This window comes from Panulirus ornatus, chromosome 13, assembly GCF_036320965.1.
Source record: "Panulirus ornatus isolate Po-2019 chromosome 13, ASM3632096v1, whole genome shotgun sequence".
NCBI lineage: Eukaryota > Metazoa > Arthropoda > Malacostraca > Decapoda > Palinuridae > Panulirus > Panulirus ornatus.
Window position 1 is genome coordinate 45,095,607 of NC_092236.1, and position 21,861 is coordinate 45,117,467.

The 21,861-nt window shown below is 42.0% G+C and overlaps 1 protein-coding gene and 1 long non-coding RNA gene across 3 annotated transcripts in view; one reads left to right on the forward strand and one right to left on the reverse strand.

The window, feature by feature from the left end:
• The window catches only part of LOC139752827 (uncharacterized), a 149,665-nt gene that overhangs the window by 112,267 nt on the left and 15,537 nt on the right, over positions 1 to 21,861 (reverse strand). The gene's annotated exons all lie outside the window — the stretch shown is intronic.
• LOC139752608 (uncharacterized) lies at positions 9,791 to 12,284 on the forward strand. The gene is made up of 3 exons (XM_071668363.1): positions 9,791 to 9,901; positions 10,730 to 10,864; positions 11,513 to 12,284. The coding sequence occupies exons 2-3, from the start codon at positions 10,730 to 10,732 to the stop codon at positions 11,954 to 11,956; spliced, it is 579 nt and encodes a 192-aa protein (XP_071524464.1). The 5' UTR covers positions 9,791 to 9,901; the 3' UTR covers positions 11,957 to 12,284.

The window sequence follows — 21,861 nt, forward strand, 5'->3', positions numbered from 1 at the left end:
AGGTATGTATATTTGCGTGTGTGGACGTATGTATATACATGTGTATGGGGGTGGGTTGGGCCATTTCTTTCGTCTGTTTCCGTGCGCTACCTCGCAAACGCGGGAGACAGCGGCAAAAAAAAAAAAAAAAAAAAAAAAAAATATATATATATATATATATATATATATATATATATATATATATATATATATATATATATATATATATATTATGATGTGGTACGATTCTTCGAAATTGCTTTTTGTATGTTAAGATCGCTACTGTTAACCCTACTGTTGCCTACTAAAAAGTTTGTTAAGAGCTAAAAGCGTGATCTATTATCATCGCTGCAGTATATAGCTACACTGTGGAGTCCTTGATGTCACTTTCATAGTCATGTTCAGTCCGGAAGTCTTGCTATCATTTTCATTGCACAAATCTTGTAGTAATGTTCACTGTCATGTTCATTTAGCAAAGTTTGCTCTCACCTTCACTGTCATATTTAGTCAGAAAATTTTGTTGTCTCCTCCAGTGTCACCTTCAGATCACAAACCTTGCTGTCACCTTCATTGTCATGATCAGTCCGTGAACCTTACTGTCATCTTCGGCGCAATGTTCACTCTGCAGCACCTGCCATCATAGTCATATTTCGTCTGCAAACCTCGTTGTCATCTCGACTGTCACTTTCAACCTACAAATCACGCAGTGACCTTCATTGCCAAGGTCAGTCCGCGAGTCCCTACTGTCATTTTCACATTCAAACGGTATACTTTGATGTCACTTTCAATCTCATATTCATTCCGCAAACCTTACCATTATCCTCGTCGTGTTTAGTCCACAAACTTTGTCGTCACTTTCACAGTCACTCTCAGCCCACAAGCCTTACCGCCACCCTCACTTTCATGTTCGGTCCGCGAATTTTACCGTCTTCTTTACTGTCATGTTCAGTTTGCAAACTTTCCTGCCACCTTTGCTGTCATGTTCAGTACACGAACTTTAATGACAATTTTACTTTCATGAGCAGTTCACAAGCTTTGATGCTATCCTCATTCTCATGTTTAGTTCACGAATCTTGCCGTCTCCTATACTGTCATGTTCAGCTCGTAAACCTTGTAATCACCTTCACTGTCAAGTCCAGTCTGTAGACCGTGCTAGCTTCAGTTTTTTTTGTTTTCCTCCATTATCATTTCTTGCTACAAAAATTTCGTGTCACTTTCGCCGTCACTTTCTGCCTACAAACCTTATCGTCTACTTCACTGTCATGTTCAATCCATACAAATATTACTTTCAACTTCACTGTCACGTTCGCTTAGAAAATTATTCGATGTCATGTTCAGTTCACATTCTTACCGTCATCCTCACTGTCATGTTCAAGACCTTGCGTCACCTTCACCGTCGCGTAAGTACAGTCTATAAATACTCCCCCAGAAGGCTATGTTGTTCACGCTATAATTTCAACTCCAGCCAGGGAATTATAGTAATCCTTTGAGTTATTTCCACTAAGTGCAAAGTTATCAACCTTAAGTATATGGTCGGTGGAATGCTATAAATACATGTGTGTGTGGAGGATTATCATCTTAAGGTTATCATAAAAGTCTTTGACTACTCTCTGCGAATTGTCTTCCAAACAAACGAAAATGGTTTAAGGGGAAACTTGTCTAAGGCATTAATCTCGACTGGGGTGTAAATCGAGGTCCTCTTGTGTGTGTGTGCGAGGTGAACACGCTGTTGTTTTTCCGCGAACGCGAGGCCAAGCATTCTGCTCTTGACCACAAGGTATGTAAATATCTCAGGACAATGATAAAAAAAGATATTCACATATACGTATATATATATCTCTCCCCACCCCACCCCACCCCACCCTGCATGACTACTGCTATCATACCTGGGGGTCTGTCTGCCTCACGCCACGCTCCTCGCGTGTCACAAATTGTGTCAAATTTTCGGTGAATAAATTCTTGGATTTTATATCCTTGTCTCGTTGGTTGGTTGTCTCACCACAGCTTCAACTGTCTACCTTAAACTAGGATAACCATTTTCTATTCTGTTTCATTTGTTACACGCATGGCACCTCCAGTTTTCTTTGTTTTCTTTTCGTAAGAGCTCCAAGGTATGCCCTTTCTCAAGGTTTGGTCATGCGTGGAGAGCGGCCCGCAGGAACATTAGGATGCAGCGGTGGTACAACAAACATGAGAACAAACAACATTCATTTAGATATGTAATCAAGAGTTACAGTCTCAGGCCTGTTTGTATGGGCTGCCTTACGAGGTGTTTGGATATGATGATACATAGTGGAGTTCGGGTCAGCTACTGCGAGGAGGAGGAGGAGGAAGAAGAGGGAAAAGGTATTGAGAAATGTTGGGAAAGAAGACATGTCTGGATGAGCAAGGAGGTGGACAGTCAAGAGGTGAAGACAGAAACATATAAGGTCATATGATTTAGTATACTAGAACATATGTAATGATAGTATACTGCTACCTGAGGACAGGTGTATCAGTATATAGGCAGGGGATGAGTGTATAGATTGGGACATACATATGATCATATGAGGACAGAATAGCCAGAGGGTCAACTGGTGGTGGTGGGGGTGGTAATTGGTTTGCTCGGCCTTCGAAAAGCGCGGGGCCTTATCTAAATTAGGGCACGTTCACAGAAGATAGAAGATTAAAGGTGCAGCTATGTGGAAAGGTGAGGAAAGGAACACACACACACACACACACACACACGCACAAACACACACACACACACACACACACACACGTCATTTTTTTTTCTGTACAGTGAACGTAAGAGTAAGTGGGGAGAAGAAAATCTAAGGCTCTACACATACAAAGTGTTTATAAAGTTCAAAGGAACAATTGCCGCGAATAGTGACTGTCACTGTCAGGCTGTGTACCACAGAGTATCACTGTTAGGCTGTGTACCGGACAGTATCACTGGCAGGCTGTGCACCAGACAGTGTAATGTCAGGCTGTGCACCACACAGTATCACTGGCAGGCTGTGCACGAGAGAGTATCACTGTCAGGCTGTGCACCACACAGTATCACTGGCAGGCTATGTACCATAGAGTACCACTGTCAGGCTGTTCACCACACAGTATCACTGGCAGGCTGTGCACCAGAGAGTATCACTGTCAGGCTGTGCACCACACAGTATCACTGGCAGGCTATGTACCATAGAGTACCACTGTCAGGCTGTGCACCACACAGTATCACTGGCAGGCTGTGCACCAGAGAGTATCACTGTCAGGCTGTGCACCACACAGTATCACTGGCAGGCTATGTACCATAGAGTACCACTGTCAGGCTGTGCACCACACAGTATCACTGGCAGGCTATGTACCAAACACCGTCACTGTCAGGCTGTGCACCAGATATTATCGCTGGCAGGCTGTGTACCAGACAGTAGAACTTGCAGGCTATGTACCACACAGCATCACTGTCAGGCTGTGCAGAAGACAGTAAAACTGGCAAACTGTGCATCACACAATACCACTGGCAGGCTGTGCACTAGACAGTGTCACTGTCAGGCTGTGTACCGGACAGTGTCACTGTCAGGCTTTGCATCAGAGAGCAATCCTCACCGTACCACAGGACACCTCACAGTGGTCGTTCAGTAACTGCAGGAGGAGTGTGAGCAGGACCTTGACTGGCTTACCCACGAGAGACAAGGCCTCACTGCCCCCTAGCACGGGACTTTACCCCGTGCTGGAGCCTGGATGTTCATACTACAGGGGACATACCTGGGATGCCTTGGTGACAAGTACAGTAAAAGAGAGAGAAAAAGATGTATGAACTCTGGTTTCTGGGATTACGAACTCTCATTCGAAACTGCTTCATTCAGTCCTAATAATGTAACAATGAGGTCTTGGGCGGTATTTTTTTGTATGACCTATTCGAAAATGATGGTGTGCGGAGGTTACTCCAACCCTCTATGACCAAATCCAGACCAGAGAGAAACAGATGAACGCAGTCATTGTAAACATGACGACAAACATGCTCGTGCATGATCATGCTCGCTGTTTACGATTTTCACAGCGAATGGTTCAATTCCCTCCGATTGGTGTTCCATGCGTGAAATGCGGAGCAAATTATGAGCGCCAAGGCAAGACAAGAACAGCAACTCATTGCTTTGCTTCTAAACACTTCAAGGAGATTGCTGGGGTTAAATGAACGTGAAGCAACGTCCTGTTATATCGCTAGCTCGTGGTGATTATAAGCTTCAATAGAAATCTATTCATGTATATATATATATATATATATATATATATATGAAGATAAAAACCACACGATGCATTAAATGTTTGGCAAGAAAAATATAGAGAAATGTTCACAACTTTAAGTTAAGTTATATAACCTGTCGTGTGTGTGCTTGTGTCTGGGTGGGTATATAGCCCGTGTGTGTGTCTGGGTGGGTATATAGCCCGTCGTGTGTGTGTGTGTGTGTGTCTGGGTGGGTATAGCACCTGATACAATCCTTTTGCTGGTTGCTAGCGTTATGGTGGTTGGCGTCCACTGATCAAATGAAAGATTCGTATTCTCTTCACAATCACTAAACGTGGATTCTACTATGTTTCCCTCAAAGCTACATTTTGATTTATATGCCAGTAAGGCATAATTCCAATCCATTATGGCCTTCACTACGGCCATGACAACATAGCAAAGCTTTCTCGGTCGTATCAGTTAGATACGGACGAGAGAGCTCTCTACCCACCCACACACATGCCTTACTCTATTGAAAAACTCCTCATTGCTTCTAGTATCTTTCCTCCTACTCAACATATTCGTAACACCTTCCACAAAGCATCCCTACTAACCCTAACATATGCTTTCTCCAGATCCTTGAATGCCACATACAGATTATTTTGTTTCTCAGTATTTTTCATACACGCCCTTCAAACCTGGCGCCTGATCCACACATCCTTTACCGCACCTGAACCCACATTGTTCTTTCCGTTCGTCCATACGGCTTACCAGTTACACAGAACAAAGTAATATCTCTGTAATTCGAGCACTCGCCTTTGTCCCCTTTGTCTTTATGCACTGGTAATGCATTCGGCCAATCTTCAGGCATGACGACGATCGGGTCATCATCCCCCGGTAAATAGAAATGATGTGGGTCAGTGTGTCAAGCGTTTGACTATGGCCCAGGTGTCTGGCCTCGCCTCGGGGACAGCTCGAGGCTGTGTGTGTGTGGTGTACAGAATCGACAGACTTATATCAATTTCCATCATTAGTCTATTTTTTTGAAGGCCTATCTCCAGGGTCGACTCGTCTTAGGCCTCACCTTTCACATTCGCGTGTCTATTACTTTCTCTCGTGTGGTAACCGCCGTGATGAGGTAACAGGACACACCTTCCCCGGGGATATCCTGCCGTGGTCGTGTCTACTATCTCATCGTAAATAAGGCAGGTGGCAGCTTCTGGCTGAGCAAAGTGGGCGTGGGTGAACTGTACCGTGTCGCTGAGTACGGCGGTCACGCGAGCTACAGCAGTGTCTTTGTGTTGAGGAAAAACTCTGGTCAAGTGGGAATAGTGACGAGCTCACTTCATGTGTCAGCGTCACCTCATCGTTCAGTCTGAACGCACCTCTGCGGTGTTGACAGCACACACAGGCAACTGTCGTTTGGAGCATCGAGTACGTTCTGTATTTTGATATCGCTTGGGACAGAAACCTTAATAAACCTTGTTCGCTTAATCTGTATATACCTTTGAGGTTTAGCCGGAAGTGGACGCGTGCGTCAAGGATAAATATACATCTGTTTATACATAAAAAAAAAAAAATGCAAAACAAAAAAAAAATGTGATTGAAGGTCATCCATTTCTGTGTCCATAATGCATCACTCATTCCTACACGGGAATTATTCAGGAATTGTTTATCACTTCATATACTGAAGTTGTAGTGTTACAAGACACTATAAAATGAATGGTAATCATTCACTATAATTGAGCCACTTTAATATCGCTTTTTTCGACTTATTCTAAAAAACGAAAAGTTCTTAGAAATATCGAAAAAGAGAAAAATCATATGAAAGAAAAAGAAAATAACGATACAGAATTCTAAGTACAGAATTTGAGTCCAACACAACGAGCGTCTTTGTTTGGTCCGGTCTTGGTTATAACCCCATAAATCAAACTCCGACGTCTACAGTCTTTTATTTGCTGTTAAGAGTCGTAATGAATTTTTGGTTAATTCGTCGTCAAATGACGTTTTTGAATTTTATCTGTATTCTGTAGTTATCGATCAGTTATTTCTCTCATCAAAATGTTTACAAAATAAGTTTTAAATTCACTTTTTTTTTCTTTCCGCGTGCGCTGTTTTTCCGTTTTGCATGCGTTGCCTCACTTCAGTTAGATAGATCCAGTGTACCAGAAACAATCTGGTCAATCTGTATGATAAGTGAAACATTATAATATAATCACCTCACTGTCTGTTATAACCACCTCACCGTCTATTATAACCACCTCATGTCGCATCCTTTAACAGGTGATATTTACATATCATTTGCGATACTATACGGAAAGTGTGAGGTTGTATTAGTCTCGTGTTACGATCTGGTTGTTGGGAAGCTTAGTCGCTGTGACTTCGCTTTTGGTAGGCTGCCTCACCCTAATCAGGAATAGGTAAGGCTGATAATCATAAAGCTAAGTTTGACGCCTCTAGAAATCAACAGAGCCAATGGAAAACTTCTAGCGGCTATCATTTACCTATCAACGTTGAAAAACAAGATTGTTGTGATATATTTCGATGTAGTTGCTGTACGGTTTTGGTGCTAAGTTCGAGTACGTTCACATAGAGGTGTAGTGCTCATCCTTTCCAAGATAGGGGAAAGAGCAGACTTTTAAGACTCTATCGTTCAGACAATAAGGTGTGCACCGGCTGCTGCGGGGATGTTGGCGAGGCTTTCCTTGGTTTGTTGGCGAGGCATTCCTTGGTTCTGTTTAATATCTATAAGTGTTCCAGGTACTCTTAGGTTAATAGATCTTAATGTGTTCCCCGTGTCCCAAAGCCTTCTCTTCTGTGTACATATTTATCACTGTATCATGAGAACAAAGATATACCCAGATCATTTTATCTTCACCTATTTCTCATTTCTTGCATCAGATCAATTGCGCTGTGGTTATCTTTTCATAGAAGACAGACCAGTGATGTGGCACAAGAACAGTAAATATAGACGCGAAAATCTTTCAGAGGTTTAGAATTAGTTGGATGATAAGTAAAACCTATCTACACTTCTGGTCTCCAGTCTCTTCTACGTCAGTCACTACTGATTGGCCACAAAATTGGATTGATGTTGCATCTACCTTACCACTGTTGCCTCCCAGACATAACACATGACAGATGAACTCAACCACAGGAGAGGTAGCGTTGCCCCATGACAATAGGTGTTAATGTTTTGGCTGTATTATCACGGTACGTTGTGACCCCGTGGAAGTGGGTGGTGACCTTTCAGGGCCGGGTCACGGGCGTGGTGCTTCCGCAGGGCATGCTAACTGTGTACTTAATTATCTGTTATTGCGGGAGCGACTCTATTGCTAGATGGCTGTGCTTTAAGTATCCACCAGTTATCATGGACTCAGTGCCCCTGTAAGATGCACTTCCCTTGTACGTAATCATACGTATGACGCTGGTATGATGCACCTGCAAGGTACTTTCGTTATAGGTGATTATATGATGCTACGGGTGTGCTGCTCCTTCAAGGTACCTTCACTATATCAAATCACATGTCACAACGGGCTTGTTGCTCCTGGTAGGTACAATCACACGTTAGTACGGACGTGGTGCTCCTGCAAGGTATAGCACCTCCTTATAACTCAGCGGCAGTGAAGGGCCACGCCAACCGGGGAGTTTACTCTTTGGCTGATTATAAAATTCAGTTTTCTTTGTTCTATAGCATTGATTTGAGCCTTGCATTTGCTTAACGTCTTATGCCTTGCAACAGAAAACCAGGAAATATTGCTGTAGGATATTCCGAGCTGATCTTTTATGATTTAGATATTCCACAGAGAGATCAGGTTAAGTTTACTTTTGGGTCTAAGATTAACTTTTCACCACTTACATTTGAATAATGGTACAGCTTATTCAGTATCTGATCTAATGGTTATATTACAACTGATTATTACAAATACCGATTATCTATTGTTGGTGAAACTTCAGGATACATAATCTGTATCAGACAAACGACTCTCATTATCCAGTCCCTTTGTATTAATCGCATCTGATATGCGTTAGGTATTGCAAAAGCTCTCACTCTTAGGCCTGGAACAGACAAATTTTGTCGAATATTAACTGACTTGATGGTCGTGGAGACACCACGATCGACTGTGTCGCTGGTTAGTAGAAACCATGGCCCCGGAACAAACCATAGTCCCTGAACGAACCGTGGTCCCGGAACAAACCATAGTCCCTGAACGAACCGTGGTCCTGGAACAAACCATAGTCCCTGAACGAACCGTGGTCCTGGAACAAACCATAGTCCCTGAACGAACCATGGTCCTGGAACAAACCATAATTCTGGAACGAACAAAGATCCTGGAACGATCTATGGTCCCAGAACGAACTTTGCGGAACCTCAGCATTGACAAAGACCATTTGTCGGTCTTTCATATTTTCCTTTCTTAAGTATTAACCTCCGTGGTGTAGCGGTTAGCGTTGTTGACCATGAAGCGTTCACTTGCCGCCGGGGTCAGGCAATTAGGTTCGAATCCTGGTTGCGACAGTCGGTCCACAGTCATCCTCACTGTTCATCCTTCCTTAAGGGTTAATCCGTAAAATGGGTATCTGGTTCAGGCTGATTGTATATATATATATATATATATATATATATATATATATATATATATATATAAATATATATATATATAATCATTATACATAATCGCCGTTTCCCGCGTCAGCCCGTGTCTTCTCAGCTAACATAGAATAACAGAAAAATAGAGCATTTGTTTATTTAGGAAATCATTTTGTCGTAAAGATCTCAGTAAACTCTCAGTCCACGTGAGGTAATTAAAACAGTACAGTAATAGCTGAAAAACGCCTCAGGCGAGAGTTCAGGTTTATTGCCAGTTCTGGGAAGCCAGAGGGCAAGATCTCAAACGTCCTATGTTAACAATGCAAGACATGAGTGCCACGTATAGAGCTGCCTAATTTGTAACACGGAGACAGGAATGGTTCCCACTCACATCTTTCGATCTTGTTTCCAGACTAGCGGGATGGTGGAAACGTCCTACATTCCTCGTAGATCTTTTTTGAGCCAAGAAAATCTGTCACGTCACGCCATTTGTCATCAAACGCATTTCTGATATTTCACTGATGCAGATGCCTTTGTTCCGTGTCACAAAGACACACGCGTACTTTGACAGTGAGAGTGATCGACAGTGAAGGATAAGGGTTGCCTGCCACTATGATCTTAGCGACTCAGTGACCACAAAGTCTTCTAGTGTAATCCAGGGGCGTATCATCTATCCCGCTTCTCATGGTAATCCACAAGGGAATTGAAGGCGGAGACAATTTTCGCAAAGATTACATGTAATGCTTTACCTTGGCGCAACGGTTCCTTGTGTAGGGATGAATTACTTGGGCGTTGGTGGGGGGAACGGAACATGATTTTTGGTAACAATTCCAAGGGTTGGTAATATGCATTGCCAGATATGAAGATATGATGGAAAGGAACAAACACTATTTCTCAAATACACTATACACGTAAGATAAAGTCGCATTTAACTACACACACTTACGCAGTCCTACACAGAGTACTGATGATCACAGCAACTTCCCAAAGATAAACGCAGACAATATCTCACAGGGGTTGTAGAGCGCGGCAACTCTGACAGCAGGAAGAAACCCCGCCCTATAAATAAGTGGGCCGCTGCCTATGTCCTCATTCTTGCACTCAAGATCACAGCGAGAACAACCATCAAGGTAGGTAACAACACGACTTTGACTGACTTGATGGTCTGTGGTGGGATTCGTAAGCAGAGCGAAGCACCAAACTTCCCGTTGACGAAACACCGAACTCCACATCCCAACCAAGGATATAATGGCACATATTGCTCGAGTCACACACTCTCCAGGACCTTCCTGGTATGAGAAGTGAGAAGTTAAACTTGTTTCAAGATGGAATACAAGCGACTTTTGAATTTCGGATCAATTTATCTAGTTTTAGTGTAACAAATCCCTGAGGCAGCTGCAGGAGATGATTCTCCCGTGGGCTCACACGCTCGCGCGCACACACACACACACACACACACACACACACACACACACAGTATGTGCATGAAAATGAGAAAGCACATTATGATGAATACTTATTTCATCATTTATTATTACTTGATCGCCGTTTCCCCCGTCAGCGAGGTAGCGCCAAGAAACAGATGAAGATCCATCCAAGCTCTTACACATACATACACATAACGTACATATATCTCCACAACCAGGCCCCACACACCTTCCCATGATTTACCCCCGACGTTTCACATGCCCTGGTTGAGTCCATTGACAGCCCGTCGACCCCGGTATACCACATCGTTGCAATTTCACTATATTCCATGCACGTCTTTCACCCTCCTGCATATTCAAGCCCCGATCGCTCAAAACCTTTTTTCGCTCCATCCTTCAATCTCCAATTTGGTCTCTCGCTTCTCCTTGTTCCCTTCACCTCTGACACATCTGACACATTCTGTCCATGTGTGTGATGAACAATGCATATTGATTTTTTTGAAATGATGTACATTTAAACTGTGCTTTCAGATGATGTGTGCCTCTGTCCGTGTGGTGGTGGTGGTGTTGGCTGCGGTGGCAGCGGCGTTAGCTGAGCCTAGCTACCCTAAACCCTGTTACCCCAAGACTCATTACGTCACCCAGTACCAAACGCAGGTCCAGCAGGTCAGTACTAAGAAGCCTCAAGGTTTTAGATGCTGATGAGAGGTCCAGCAGGTCAGAGGGTCTCAAGGGATGGGACAATGAGGGAAGGACCAGTAGGAGAGTAAAGGAGGGATGCAATGAATGGGACACTAAGGAGAAAGTCCAGCAGGTCGGTAAAGGCTTGCCTTAAGGAATGGGACGCTGAAGGAAGGTCCGCCAGGTTAGAAGTCGGTAAGACTCAATGGATGGGACGCTGAGGGAACGTCCAGCAGGTCAGAAGAATGGGAGGAGTCAAGGAATGGAATGTTGAGCAAAGTCCACAGGGTCAGAATTTGAGGGATGATATGGAACAACAGCAATGAGAAATGCATCGTATTAAATACACTATTGTATCACGAAATTTCAGCAGGAGCAAGAGTAAGGATCACAGTCTGTTGTTGAGGGCAATACACTTGTGAGCAAGTAGGTTACTACGGTTTTTGTTTCCTTCATTGATATCACGCATCAAATTTATGAGTCCACTAGAAGGGATGAAAACCAACAGTATTTCAAAGCTTAGGACATGGATGAAAATAATCGTTAAGAGTTGGCAACATTTTTATAATTTGTCTCGGTATGAGATAATGATTCATTCCGTCATGTTGAGTGTTTAATGTCTGCTTGTTCCAGGTGCCAGTTTACTCCACTGTCTACAAGACGCAGGTCGTTCCCACCACCTACTACCAGACACAGTACCAGACACAGTACGTGACCAAGTACCAGACCCAGTACGTGCCCCAGTACGTCACGGAGACCATTTACAAGACCGAGGTCCAATACGTCACTCAGGTCAAGACTCAGTACCACACCCAGTACCAGACCAATTACGTCACCACTACCCAGTATGTACCACAGTACATCACCAAGACCCAGTACCAGACCCAGTACGTGACCGAGACCCAGTACCAGACCGTGTACAAGACTGTGTACAAGCCACAGTACGTCACCAAGACCCAGGTGCAGTACCAAACCGAGTACCAGACCGAAGTGGTGCCCCAGTACCACACCGTCTACCACACCCAGCATACATACAAGACCGTCTGCCCCAAGCCTGCCTACGGCTATGGCCATTAAACCCTCCACGATGCACCAAAGAGACGCCTGAATGAAGAAGAAAAAAATCAAACTTGTAACCTCTCACGACTTAACTCTACTTTAGGTAAAATCTGATGCTGAAGTTTTATGGGATCTTAAACTTATTTCTAGTGCTGGTACTTAAATAAATGTATATATAATACAAGTCCATTGATTTGATGTCCATACGGTTCTAGTTAAGGTATACTGAAGGTAAGAGATGATGTAGTTATGTGTAAGAAATGCTTAATGCTTTTTGTACATTTCTGTCTTGAAACCTTACAAACTTCATACTTTATAAACATATGAATAAACTGAAGCGAATGCATTGCTGTAATTTGGAAGCACCAGGAAACCTGTTTCATACAAGTCTGTGTTAATTTCTCGAGCAATAGCGAGAAAAACTATATTTGAAGAGGAACTATAAAGCGAGAACTAAGCCTACAGTACTTGCATTACTGTCCAATGGTGTAATTTATCTAGACAAAGCAAGGAATGGACGTCAGCAAATGAGTGAGTGGAATGAATAAGGTGGGCGAAGAAACCGTCTGAAAAGACATAAACAATGATATGCGATGGTAAAACTCTGTCACCGTGCTGTATACATATAACACACACACACACACACACACACACACACACACACAGCGACAAAGTATAATAAAATATAAATATATATATATATATATATATATATATATATATATATATATATATATATATATATATATATACATATATATATATATATATATATATATATATATATATATATATATATATATATATATATATATATATATATATATATATATGTCCCTGTCTCCCGCGTTAGCGAATTAACCCAACGAAACAGACGAAAGAATGGCCCAACCCACCAACATACGCATGTATATACATAAACGCCCACACACACACACACACATATACACACCTATACATTTCAACGTATACATACATATACATATACAGTTATATACATATATGCACATGTACATATTCATTCTTGCTGCCTTCATCCATTTCCCGTCGCCACCCCCCTGCGCACGAAATGGCACCCCCCTCCCCCGCGTGGGCGCGAGGTAGCGTTAGAAAAGAAAAGGCCACATTCGTTCACAATCAGTCTCTAGCTGTCATGTGTAATGCACCGAAACCACAGCTCTCTTTCCACATCCAGGCCCAACAAAGCTTTCCACGGTTTGCCCCAAACGCTTCACATGCCCTGGTTCAATTCACTGACAGCACGTCGACCCCGGTATACCACATTGTTCCAATTCACTCTGTTCCTTGCACGCCTTTCACCTTCCTGTATGTTCAGGCCCCGATCGCTCAAAATCTTTTTCACTCCATCCTTCCACCTCGAATTTGGTATTCACTTCTCATTCCCTCCACCTCTGACATATATGTCCTCTTTGTCAATCTTTCTTCACTCATTCTCTCCATGTGACCAAACCATTTCAAAACACCCTCTTGCGCTCTCTCAACCACACTCTTTTTATTATCACACATCTCTCTTACACTTTCATTACTTACTCGATCAAACCACCTCACACCACATATTGTTCTCAAACATCTCATTTCCAACACATCCACCCTCCTCCGCACAACCCTATCTTTATACAGTCTGCGCCTCTCAAGCATATAACATTGTTGGAACTACTCTTCCTTCAAACATACCCATTTTTGCTCTCAGAGGTAACGTTCTCGTCTTCAACACATTCTTCAATGCGCCAAGAACCTTCGCCCCCTCCCCCACCCTGTGACTCACTTCCGCTGCTAAATCCGCTTCCAGATATCTAAAACACTTCACTTTCTCCAGTTTTTCTCCATTCAAACTTACCTCCCAATTAACTCGTCCCTCAACCCAACTGAATAATAACCTTGCTCTTATTCACGTTTACTCTCAGTTTTCTTCTCTCGCACAGTTTACCAAACTCAGTCACCAACAAGCCATCAGCGTGTATCATCAGCGAACAACAACTGACTCACTTCCCAAGTCCTTTCATCCACAATAGACTGCATACTTGCCCCTCTCTGTAAAACTCTTGCATTCACCTCCCTAACAACCTCATCCATAAATGAATTACACAACCATGGAAACATCACACACCCCTGCCGCAAGCCGAGATTCACTGGGATCCAGTCACCTTCCTCTTTTCCTACTCGTACATATGGCTTACATCCTTGATAAAAACCTTACACTGCTTCTAGCAACTTACCTCCCACACCATATACTCTTAATACCTTCCACAATGCATATCTATCAACTATCATATGCCTTCTCCAGATTCATAAATGGTACACACAAATCCATCTGTTTTTCTAAGTATTTCTCACATACATTCTTCAAAGCGAACACTTGATCCACACATCCTCTACCACTTCTGAAACCACACTGCTCTTCCCCAATCTGATGCTCTGTACATGCCTTAACCCTCTCAATCAATACCCTCCCATATAATTTCCCAGGAATACTCAACAAGCTTATACCTCTGTAATTTGAACACTCACCTTTATCCCCTTTGCCTTTGTACAATGGCACTATACATGCATTCTGCCAATCCTCAGGCACTTCACCACGAATCATACATACATTGAATATCCTCACCAACCTGTCAACATCACAGTCACCCCCCTATTTTTATGAGTTCCTCTGCAATACCATCCAAACCTGCTGTCTTGCCGGCTTTGATCTTCCGCATAGCTCTCTCTCTCTCTCTCTCTCTCTCTCTCTCTCTCTCTCTCTCTCTCTCTCTCTCTCTATATATATATATATATATATATATATATATATACTTTCTCTTTTCTCTGAGGTAGCATCAGAAACAGACAAAAACAGACTCATTCTCATTCATTCAATTTTTAGCTGACATACAGTATACCTGGGGCCTGTCTTACAGGGCAAACCTTACAGAAGACTCAATGGTTTATCGTGACTACTTCATATGCCTTAGTTCAGCGCGTGAACATCTCTCCTTCTGTGTGCTGCATCGCTCAAACTCATTAGTCCAACGTACGCCTCTCATGCTCATGAGTGTTCAGGTCTCAATACCTGAAAGCCTCATTTAATCCTTTTCACTTCCTCCTCAGTATTTCCTTCCTCCTCGTATCCTCCGTTTCCATCACACTGATCCCTTTTATCTCTCCTCACTAATATTTTTTAGATTCCCAAATGCATTTCAGCACACCCTAGCTGACTCCTACGTATTCTGACTATGCTCACGACCACTCACCTACGACAGTGTTGCTTCCCGCTTACACCACAAATCGACCTTATACGTTTCATTTTCAGCGTAGCCTCCCTCACCCTGTCCTTTCCAACTAATACTTTAAGTTTTCATCTTTTCATTACTTATGTAGGCTACAATACTTCTAACATGCGAGTCTTACAGCCTCATCCAAACACTGACCTTCCCTTCCACACGTTTCTGAACACACTCGGGAACTTACCCCTTTTCCTATCTTGTGAATCACTTGAATCCTCGCGTCTAATCCAAGGAGCCTAAAGTAACCAAATTTCCTCCAGGTCCTCTCCATTTAAACTCATTCTCAAATCGTCCTGTCTTATCTTCCACGAAGCCTCATTAGAATACTTTCAACTTTCAATTTCATTCTTTAAGACCTTAACTAAAGTTTGTCATCAACCTCTAGGTTTCTGACAAGAGTCTGTTACCAGAGCTGCGCCATCTGGAAACAGCAGCTGATTCATTTCTTAATACCCTTCCACCTCCAGCATGTTGCGGATCCGCCCCTCTTTTCAAGATCCTAGGATTTACTCCTTCCACCACCACGTCCGTAAACAGATCAAACGGACATGGTGACACAGACCTACCTACACCAGGAACCACATTCCTCTTCTTTTTCTATTTGCACAAATGATTTACCCCTCTCTCCCTCGCACACACACACACACACACACACACACACACACACACACACACACACACACACACGTTATCCCTGGGGATAGGGGAGAAAGAATACTTCCCACGTATTCCCTACGTGTCGTAGAATCGTAGAAGGCGACTGACTTAAAGGGGAGGAAGCGGAGGGCTGGAAATTCTCCACTCCTGTTTTACTTTCAAGAAAGAAACAAAGAAAAAGAAAAGAACAGAGAAGGGGGAAAAGTGAGGATTTCTCCCTCTAAGGTCAGTCATCTGTTCTTGACGCTCCTTCGCATATGCGGAAAATAGCTACCACGTATGAATATAATATATATATATATATATATATATATATATATATATATATATATATATATATATATATATATATATGCATATATATATATATATACATCCTACCTATCGGACCGACGAATGTATCCTGAAGGAGATAACAGATAGGAACATCACCTGCAACGTACCTGAAGATCGTCTAAGATCATCATTTACTACCAGAACAAGGAAACTAGTGACTACATTATGATACAACCTCGTATAGAGTAATAACCCAGTACAGTCTACTAATGTAGTTCACAAGTACTGCTGCCCAGCTGAAGGTTGTAAACTTCAAATCAACGTGAAGTGCATCGGTATGACTACTACATCGATCAGTTGAATCTTAACACTTCGTCTTCAAAGCGGAAGTCCTAAATCAAATATGCAACACCATAACATAAATCTCACTCGTCGGCATCTCAGTAAAATCACGATAATACTGAGACATTGCCAAGGCCCTACATGACTACAGATAACAGAAGCGCCAAGGCCCTACATGACTACAGATAACAGAAGCGCCAAGGCCCTACATGACTACAGATAACAGAAGCGCCAAGGCCCTACATGACGACAGATAACAGAAGCCATGCACATAAGACAATATAATCCCTTCATAAATCATCAAAACACAGGGCAAGCCCGAACTCTACACTTGTTCTCTGCCTCACCACAAATGACCCCAATCTACCTCTACCGGACTTTCTCCAGGGCTGATGCCTCAGCCGACCGCCATAACCGTTGACCCAGCGGGTTTGACCCCTGTCCACCACACTGCCACACATGAACTCAGGGAACACGCTCCATGAGTCAACATATTTTTTTCCATGTCACCTCTCGCATTTCTAACACTTCAAGATGTGACTCATTCTTGTTTTGTTACCTATATTGTGTTGCATAATCAGTGAGCAATTTGACTGAGGGACATTTAGCGCACACTTTATCTGATGAAGCAAAAAGTGTGGAGAGAAGAAATGAAAAAAGAGAGAAAGCTAGTGAACGTTACATATGTATTGGTTTTAGCGAATAGTGTGTCAAAGAAAATAGTTTATATTTTGCTAGCTGAGACGACACAGGCAGCTGAGGTCCTAATCAAGGCCATATATATATATATATATATATATATATATATATATATATATATATATATATATATATATATATATATATATATGTATATATATATAAGGGATAGGGGAGAAAGAATATTCCCTGCGTGTCGTAGAAGGCGATTAAAAGGGAAGGGAGCAGGGGGCTGGAAATCCTCCCCACTCTTTTTTTTTTTTTTCCTCCAAAAGAAAGAACAGAGAAGGGGGCCAGGTGAGGATATTCCCTCAAAGGCCCAGTCCTCTGTTCTTAACGCTACCTCGCTAATGCGGGAAATGGCGAATAGTATGAAATATATATATATATATATATATATATATATATATATATATATATATATATATATATATATGCATATATATATATATATATATATATATATATATATATATATATATATATAGGGTGTTTTGGTCGAGGTGGTGTGCAAAGTGGGGAAAATGATTTAGTAAACAGAGAAGAGGTAGTAAAAGCTTTGCGGAAGATGAAAGCCGGCAAGGCAGCAGGTTTGGATGGTATTGCAGTGGAATTTATTAAAAAAGGGGGTGACTGTATTGTTGACTGGTTGGTAAGGTTATTTAATGTATGTATGACTCATGGTGAGGTGCCTGAGGATTGGCGGAATGCGTGCATAGTGCCATTGTACAAAGGCAAAGGGGATAAGAGTGAGTGCTCAAATTACAGAGGTATAAGTTTGTTGAGTATTCCTGGTAAATTATATGGGAGGGTATTGATTGAGAGGGTGAAGGCATGTACAGAGCATCAGATTGGGGAAGAGCAGTGTGGTTTCAAAAGTGGTAGAGGATGTGTGGATCAGGTGTTTGCTTTGAAGAATGTATGTGAGAAATACTTAGAAAAGCAAATGGATTTGTATGTAGCATTTATGGATCTGGAGAAGGCATATGATAGAGTTGATAGAGATGCTCTGTGGAAGGTATTAAGAATATATGGTGTGGGAGGCAAGTTGTTAGAAGCAGTGAAAAGTTTTTATCGAGGATGTAAGGCATGTGTACGTGTAGGAAGAGAGGAAAGTGATTGGTTCTCAGTGAATGTAGGTTTGCGGCAGGGGTGTGTGATGTCTCCATGGTTGTTTAATTTGTTTATGGATGGGGTTGTTAGGGAGGTGAATGCAAGAGTTTTGGAAAGAGGGGCAAGTATGAAGTCTGTTGTGGATGAGAGAGCTTGGGAAGTGAGTCAGTTGTTGTTCGCTGATGATACAGCGCTGGTGGCTGATTCATGTGAGAAACTGCAGAAGCTGGTGACTGAGTTTGGTAAAGTGTGTGAAAGAAGAAAGTTAAGAGTAAATGTGAATAAGAGCAAGGTTATTAGGTACAGTAGGGTTGAGGGTCAAGTCAATTGGGAGGTGAGTTTGAATGGAGAAAAACTGGAGGAAGTGAAGTGTTTTAGATATCTGGGAGTGTATCTGGCAGCGGATGGAACCATGTAAGCGGAAGTGGATCATAGGGTGGGGGAGGGGGCGAAAATTCTGGGAGCCTTGAAGAATGTGTGGAAGTCGAGAACATTATCTCGGAAAGCAAAAATGGGTATGTTTGAAGGAATAGTGGTTCCAACAATGTTGTATGGTTGCGAGGCGTTTCTATGGATAGAGTTGTGCGCAGGAGGATGGATGTGCTGGAAATGAGATGTTTGAGGACAATGTGTGGTGTGAGGTGGTTTGATCGAGTAAGTAACGTAAGGGTAAGAGAGATGTGTGAAAATAAAAAGAGCGTGGTTGAGAGAGCAGAAGAGGGTGTTTTGAAATGGTTTGGGCACATGGAGAGAATGAGTGAGGAAAGATTGACCAAGAGGATATATGTGTCGGAGGTGGAGGGAACGAGGAGAAGAGGGAGACCAAATTGCAGGTGGAAAGATGGAGTGAAAAAGATTTTGTGTGATCGGGGCCTGAACATGCAGGAGGGTGAAAGGAGGGCAAGGAATAGAGTGAATTGGAGCGATGTGGTATACCGGGGTTGACGTACTGTCAGTGGATTGAATCAAGGCATGTGAAGCGTCTGGGGTAAACCATGGAAAGCTGTGTAGGTATGTATATTTGCGTGTGTGGACGTATGTATATACATGTGTATGGGGGTGGGTTGGGCCATTTCTTTCGTCGTCTGTTTCCTTGCGCTACCTCGCAAACGCGGGAGACAGCGACAAAGCAAAAAAAAAAAAAAAAGAATATATATATATATATATATATATATATATATATATATATATATATATATATATATATATATATACTGAAATCACTATAGGTCTTGCTGGAAGATTTTGTTTATGTGTTTTGATAAGTCTATACATATATGGCAATGAAGGGGACAAAGATAACAAACTTTTGATAAGAGAAATGTTACCTTTCAACAACAACTTCGATCCTGGCCGTTGGAGGTTTGTATGTTCTATGAAGGTGCGCGTTCATATGCACGTTGTTCATATTCATATACCTCTGCGTTGTACACTTAGATTCAGTAAAATGCTATCTGCTGGCTATGTGAGTTTGTTGGGAAACGACCGGTATAGATCCCGTTGCTCACCATCGTGAGATGAAGGGTATTCGAGTACATAGTATTCGAATAGTTATTTCCTATTAGCCAGGCCCATAGCCTAGCGGTAGCATTCCCTCCTGTTGCACAGGGGTCCCGGTTCGATCCTGGCTTGTTGGAGGTTTGTATGATGTATATACATATTATTCTATTATACTTAGTCGCTGTCTCCCGCGTTAGTGAGGTAGCGTAAGGAAACACGAAAGAATGGCCAAACCCACCCACGTACATATGTATATACATAAACTCCCACACGAGCACATATACATATCTATACATTTCAATGTACACATACATATACATACACATATACATATATACACATGTACATATCCGTACTTGCTGCCTTTATCCAATTCCATCGCCACCCCGCCACACATGAAATGGTAAGTTTGAATGGAGAAAAACTGGAGGAAGTGCGGTGTTTTAGATATCTGGGAGTGGATTTGGCAGCGGATGGAACCATGGAAACGGAAGTGAATCATAGGGTGGGGAAGGGGGCGAAAATTCTGGGAGCGTTGAAGAATGTGTGGAAGTCGAGAACATTATCTCGGAAAGCAAAAATGGGTATGTTTGAAGGAATAGTGGTTCCAACAATGTTACATGGTTGCGAGGCGTGGGCTATGAATAGAGTTGTGCGCAGGAGGGTGGATGTGCTGGAAATGAGATGTCTGAGGACAATTTGTGGTGTGAGGTGGTTTGATCGAGTAAGTAATAATAGGGTAAGAGAGATGTGTGGTAATAAAAAGAGTGTGGTTGAGGGAGCAGAAGAGGGTGTTTTGAAATGGTTTGGTCACATGGAGAGAATGAGCGAGGAAAGATTGACCAAGAGGATATATGTGTCAGAGGAATAGAGTGAACTGGAACGATGTGGTATACCGGAGTCGACTTGCTGTCAATGGATTGAACCAAGGCATGTGAAGCGTCTGGGGTAAACCACGGAAAGTTGTGTGGGGCCTGGATGTGGAAATGGAGCTGTGGTTTCGGTGCATTATTACATGACAGCTAGAGACTGAGTGTGAACGTATGTGGCCTTTGTTGTCTTTTCCTAGCGCTACCTCGCACACATGAGGTGGGAGGGGGTTGTTATTTCATGTGTGGCGGGGTGGCGATGGAAACGAATAAAGGCAGACAGTATGAATTATGTACATGTGTATATATGTATATGCCTGTTTGTGTATATAGATGTATACGTTGAGATGTATAGGTATGTATATTTGCATGTGTGGACGTGTATGTATATACATGTGTATGGGGGTGGGTTGGGCCATTCTTTCGTCTGTTTCCTTGCGCTACCTCGCTAACGCGGGAGACAGCGACAAAGCAAAATAGATAAATAATATATATATATATATATATATATATATATATATATATATATATATATATATATATATTGGAAAGGATTACAATTTTGCGCGTCATCAAGTATATTTTATTAACAATAGATTTATCCAATTTATATAGACCATCACTATCATTAAAATTATAATTCTTTGTGCATTCAATAATAGAAGATTCAATGATGTTTCTCGTGGTACTGGAGTTAGAGTTAATAACTGAGGTGGCGTTACTCCAGTCAATACCATGATCTTAGTTTTTAATGTGACTAAACAAGGCATATGGAAACATCGATTGAAATGATAATTTAACTCTTGTCATGTTGAGTGATAATGGATATATGAGCATACATTGGTAGGTTTTCCGTATATGCTAATCTTAAACTTGTTTCCTTGCCTATGGATCATGCAATCTAAAAATGGTAACTTACTTTTTTTTTCATTTTTGAAAGTACATTGGATGGAAGGTACTAAATTTAACTAAGTGATGGGAGAAATATTTGTAAATTTTCATTTGTTGGCCAAACACAAAGAACTTCATCTACTTCTTACTCAGAGCATTACTTATTTGCAGTCCAGAGTATATTCATGATGAGTTTGAGAAGATATATTCTATAGGATCTAAGTTAAAGTACCCTAGATCTTTCATTGCTAAATCCGTTAAGTAAGCAAAAAGATCATTGTATGGAACTGAG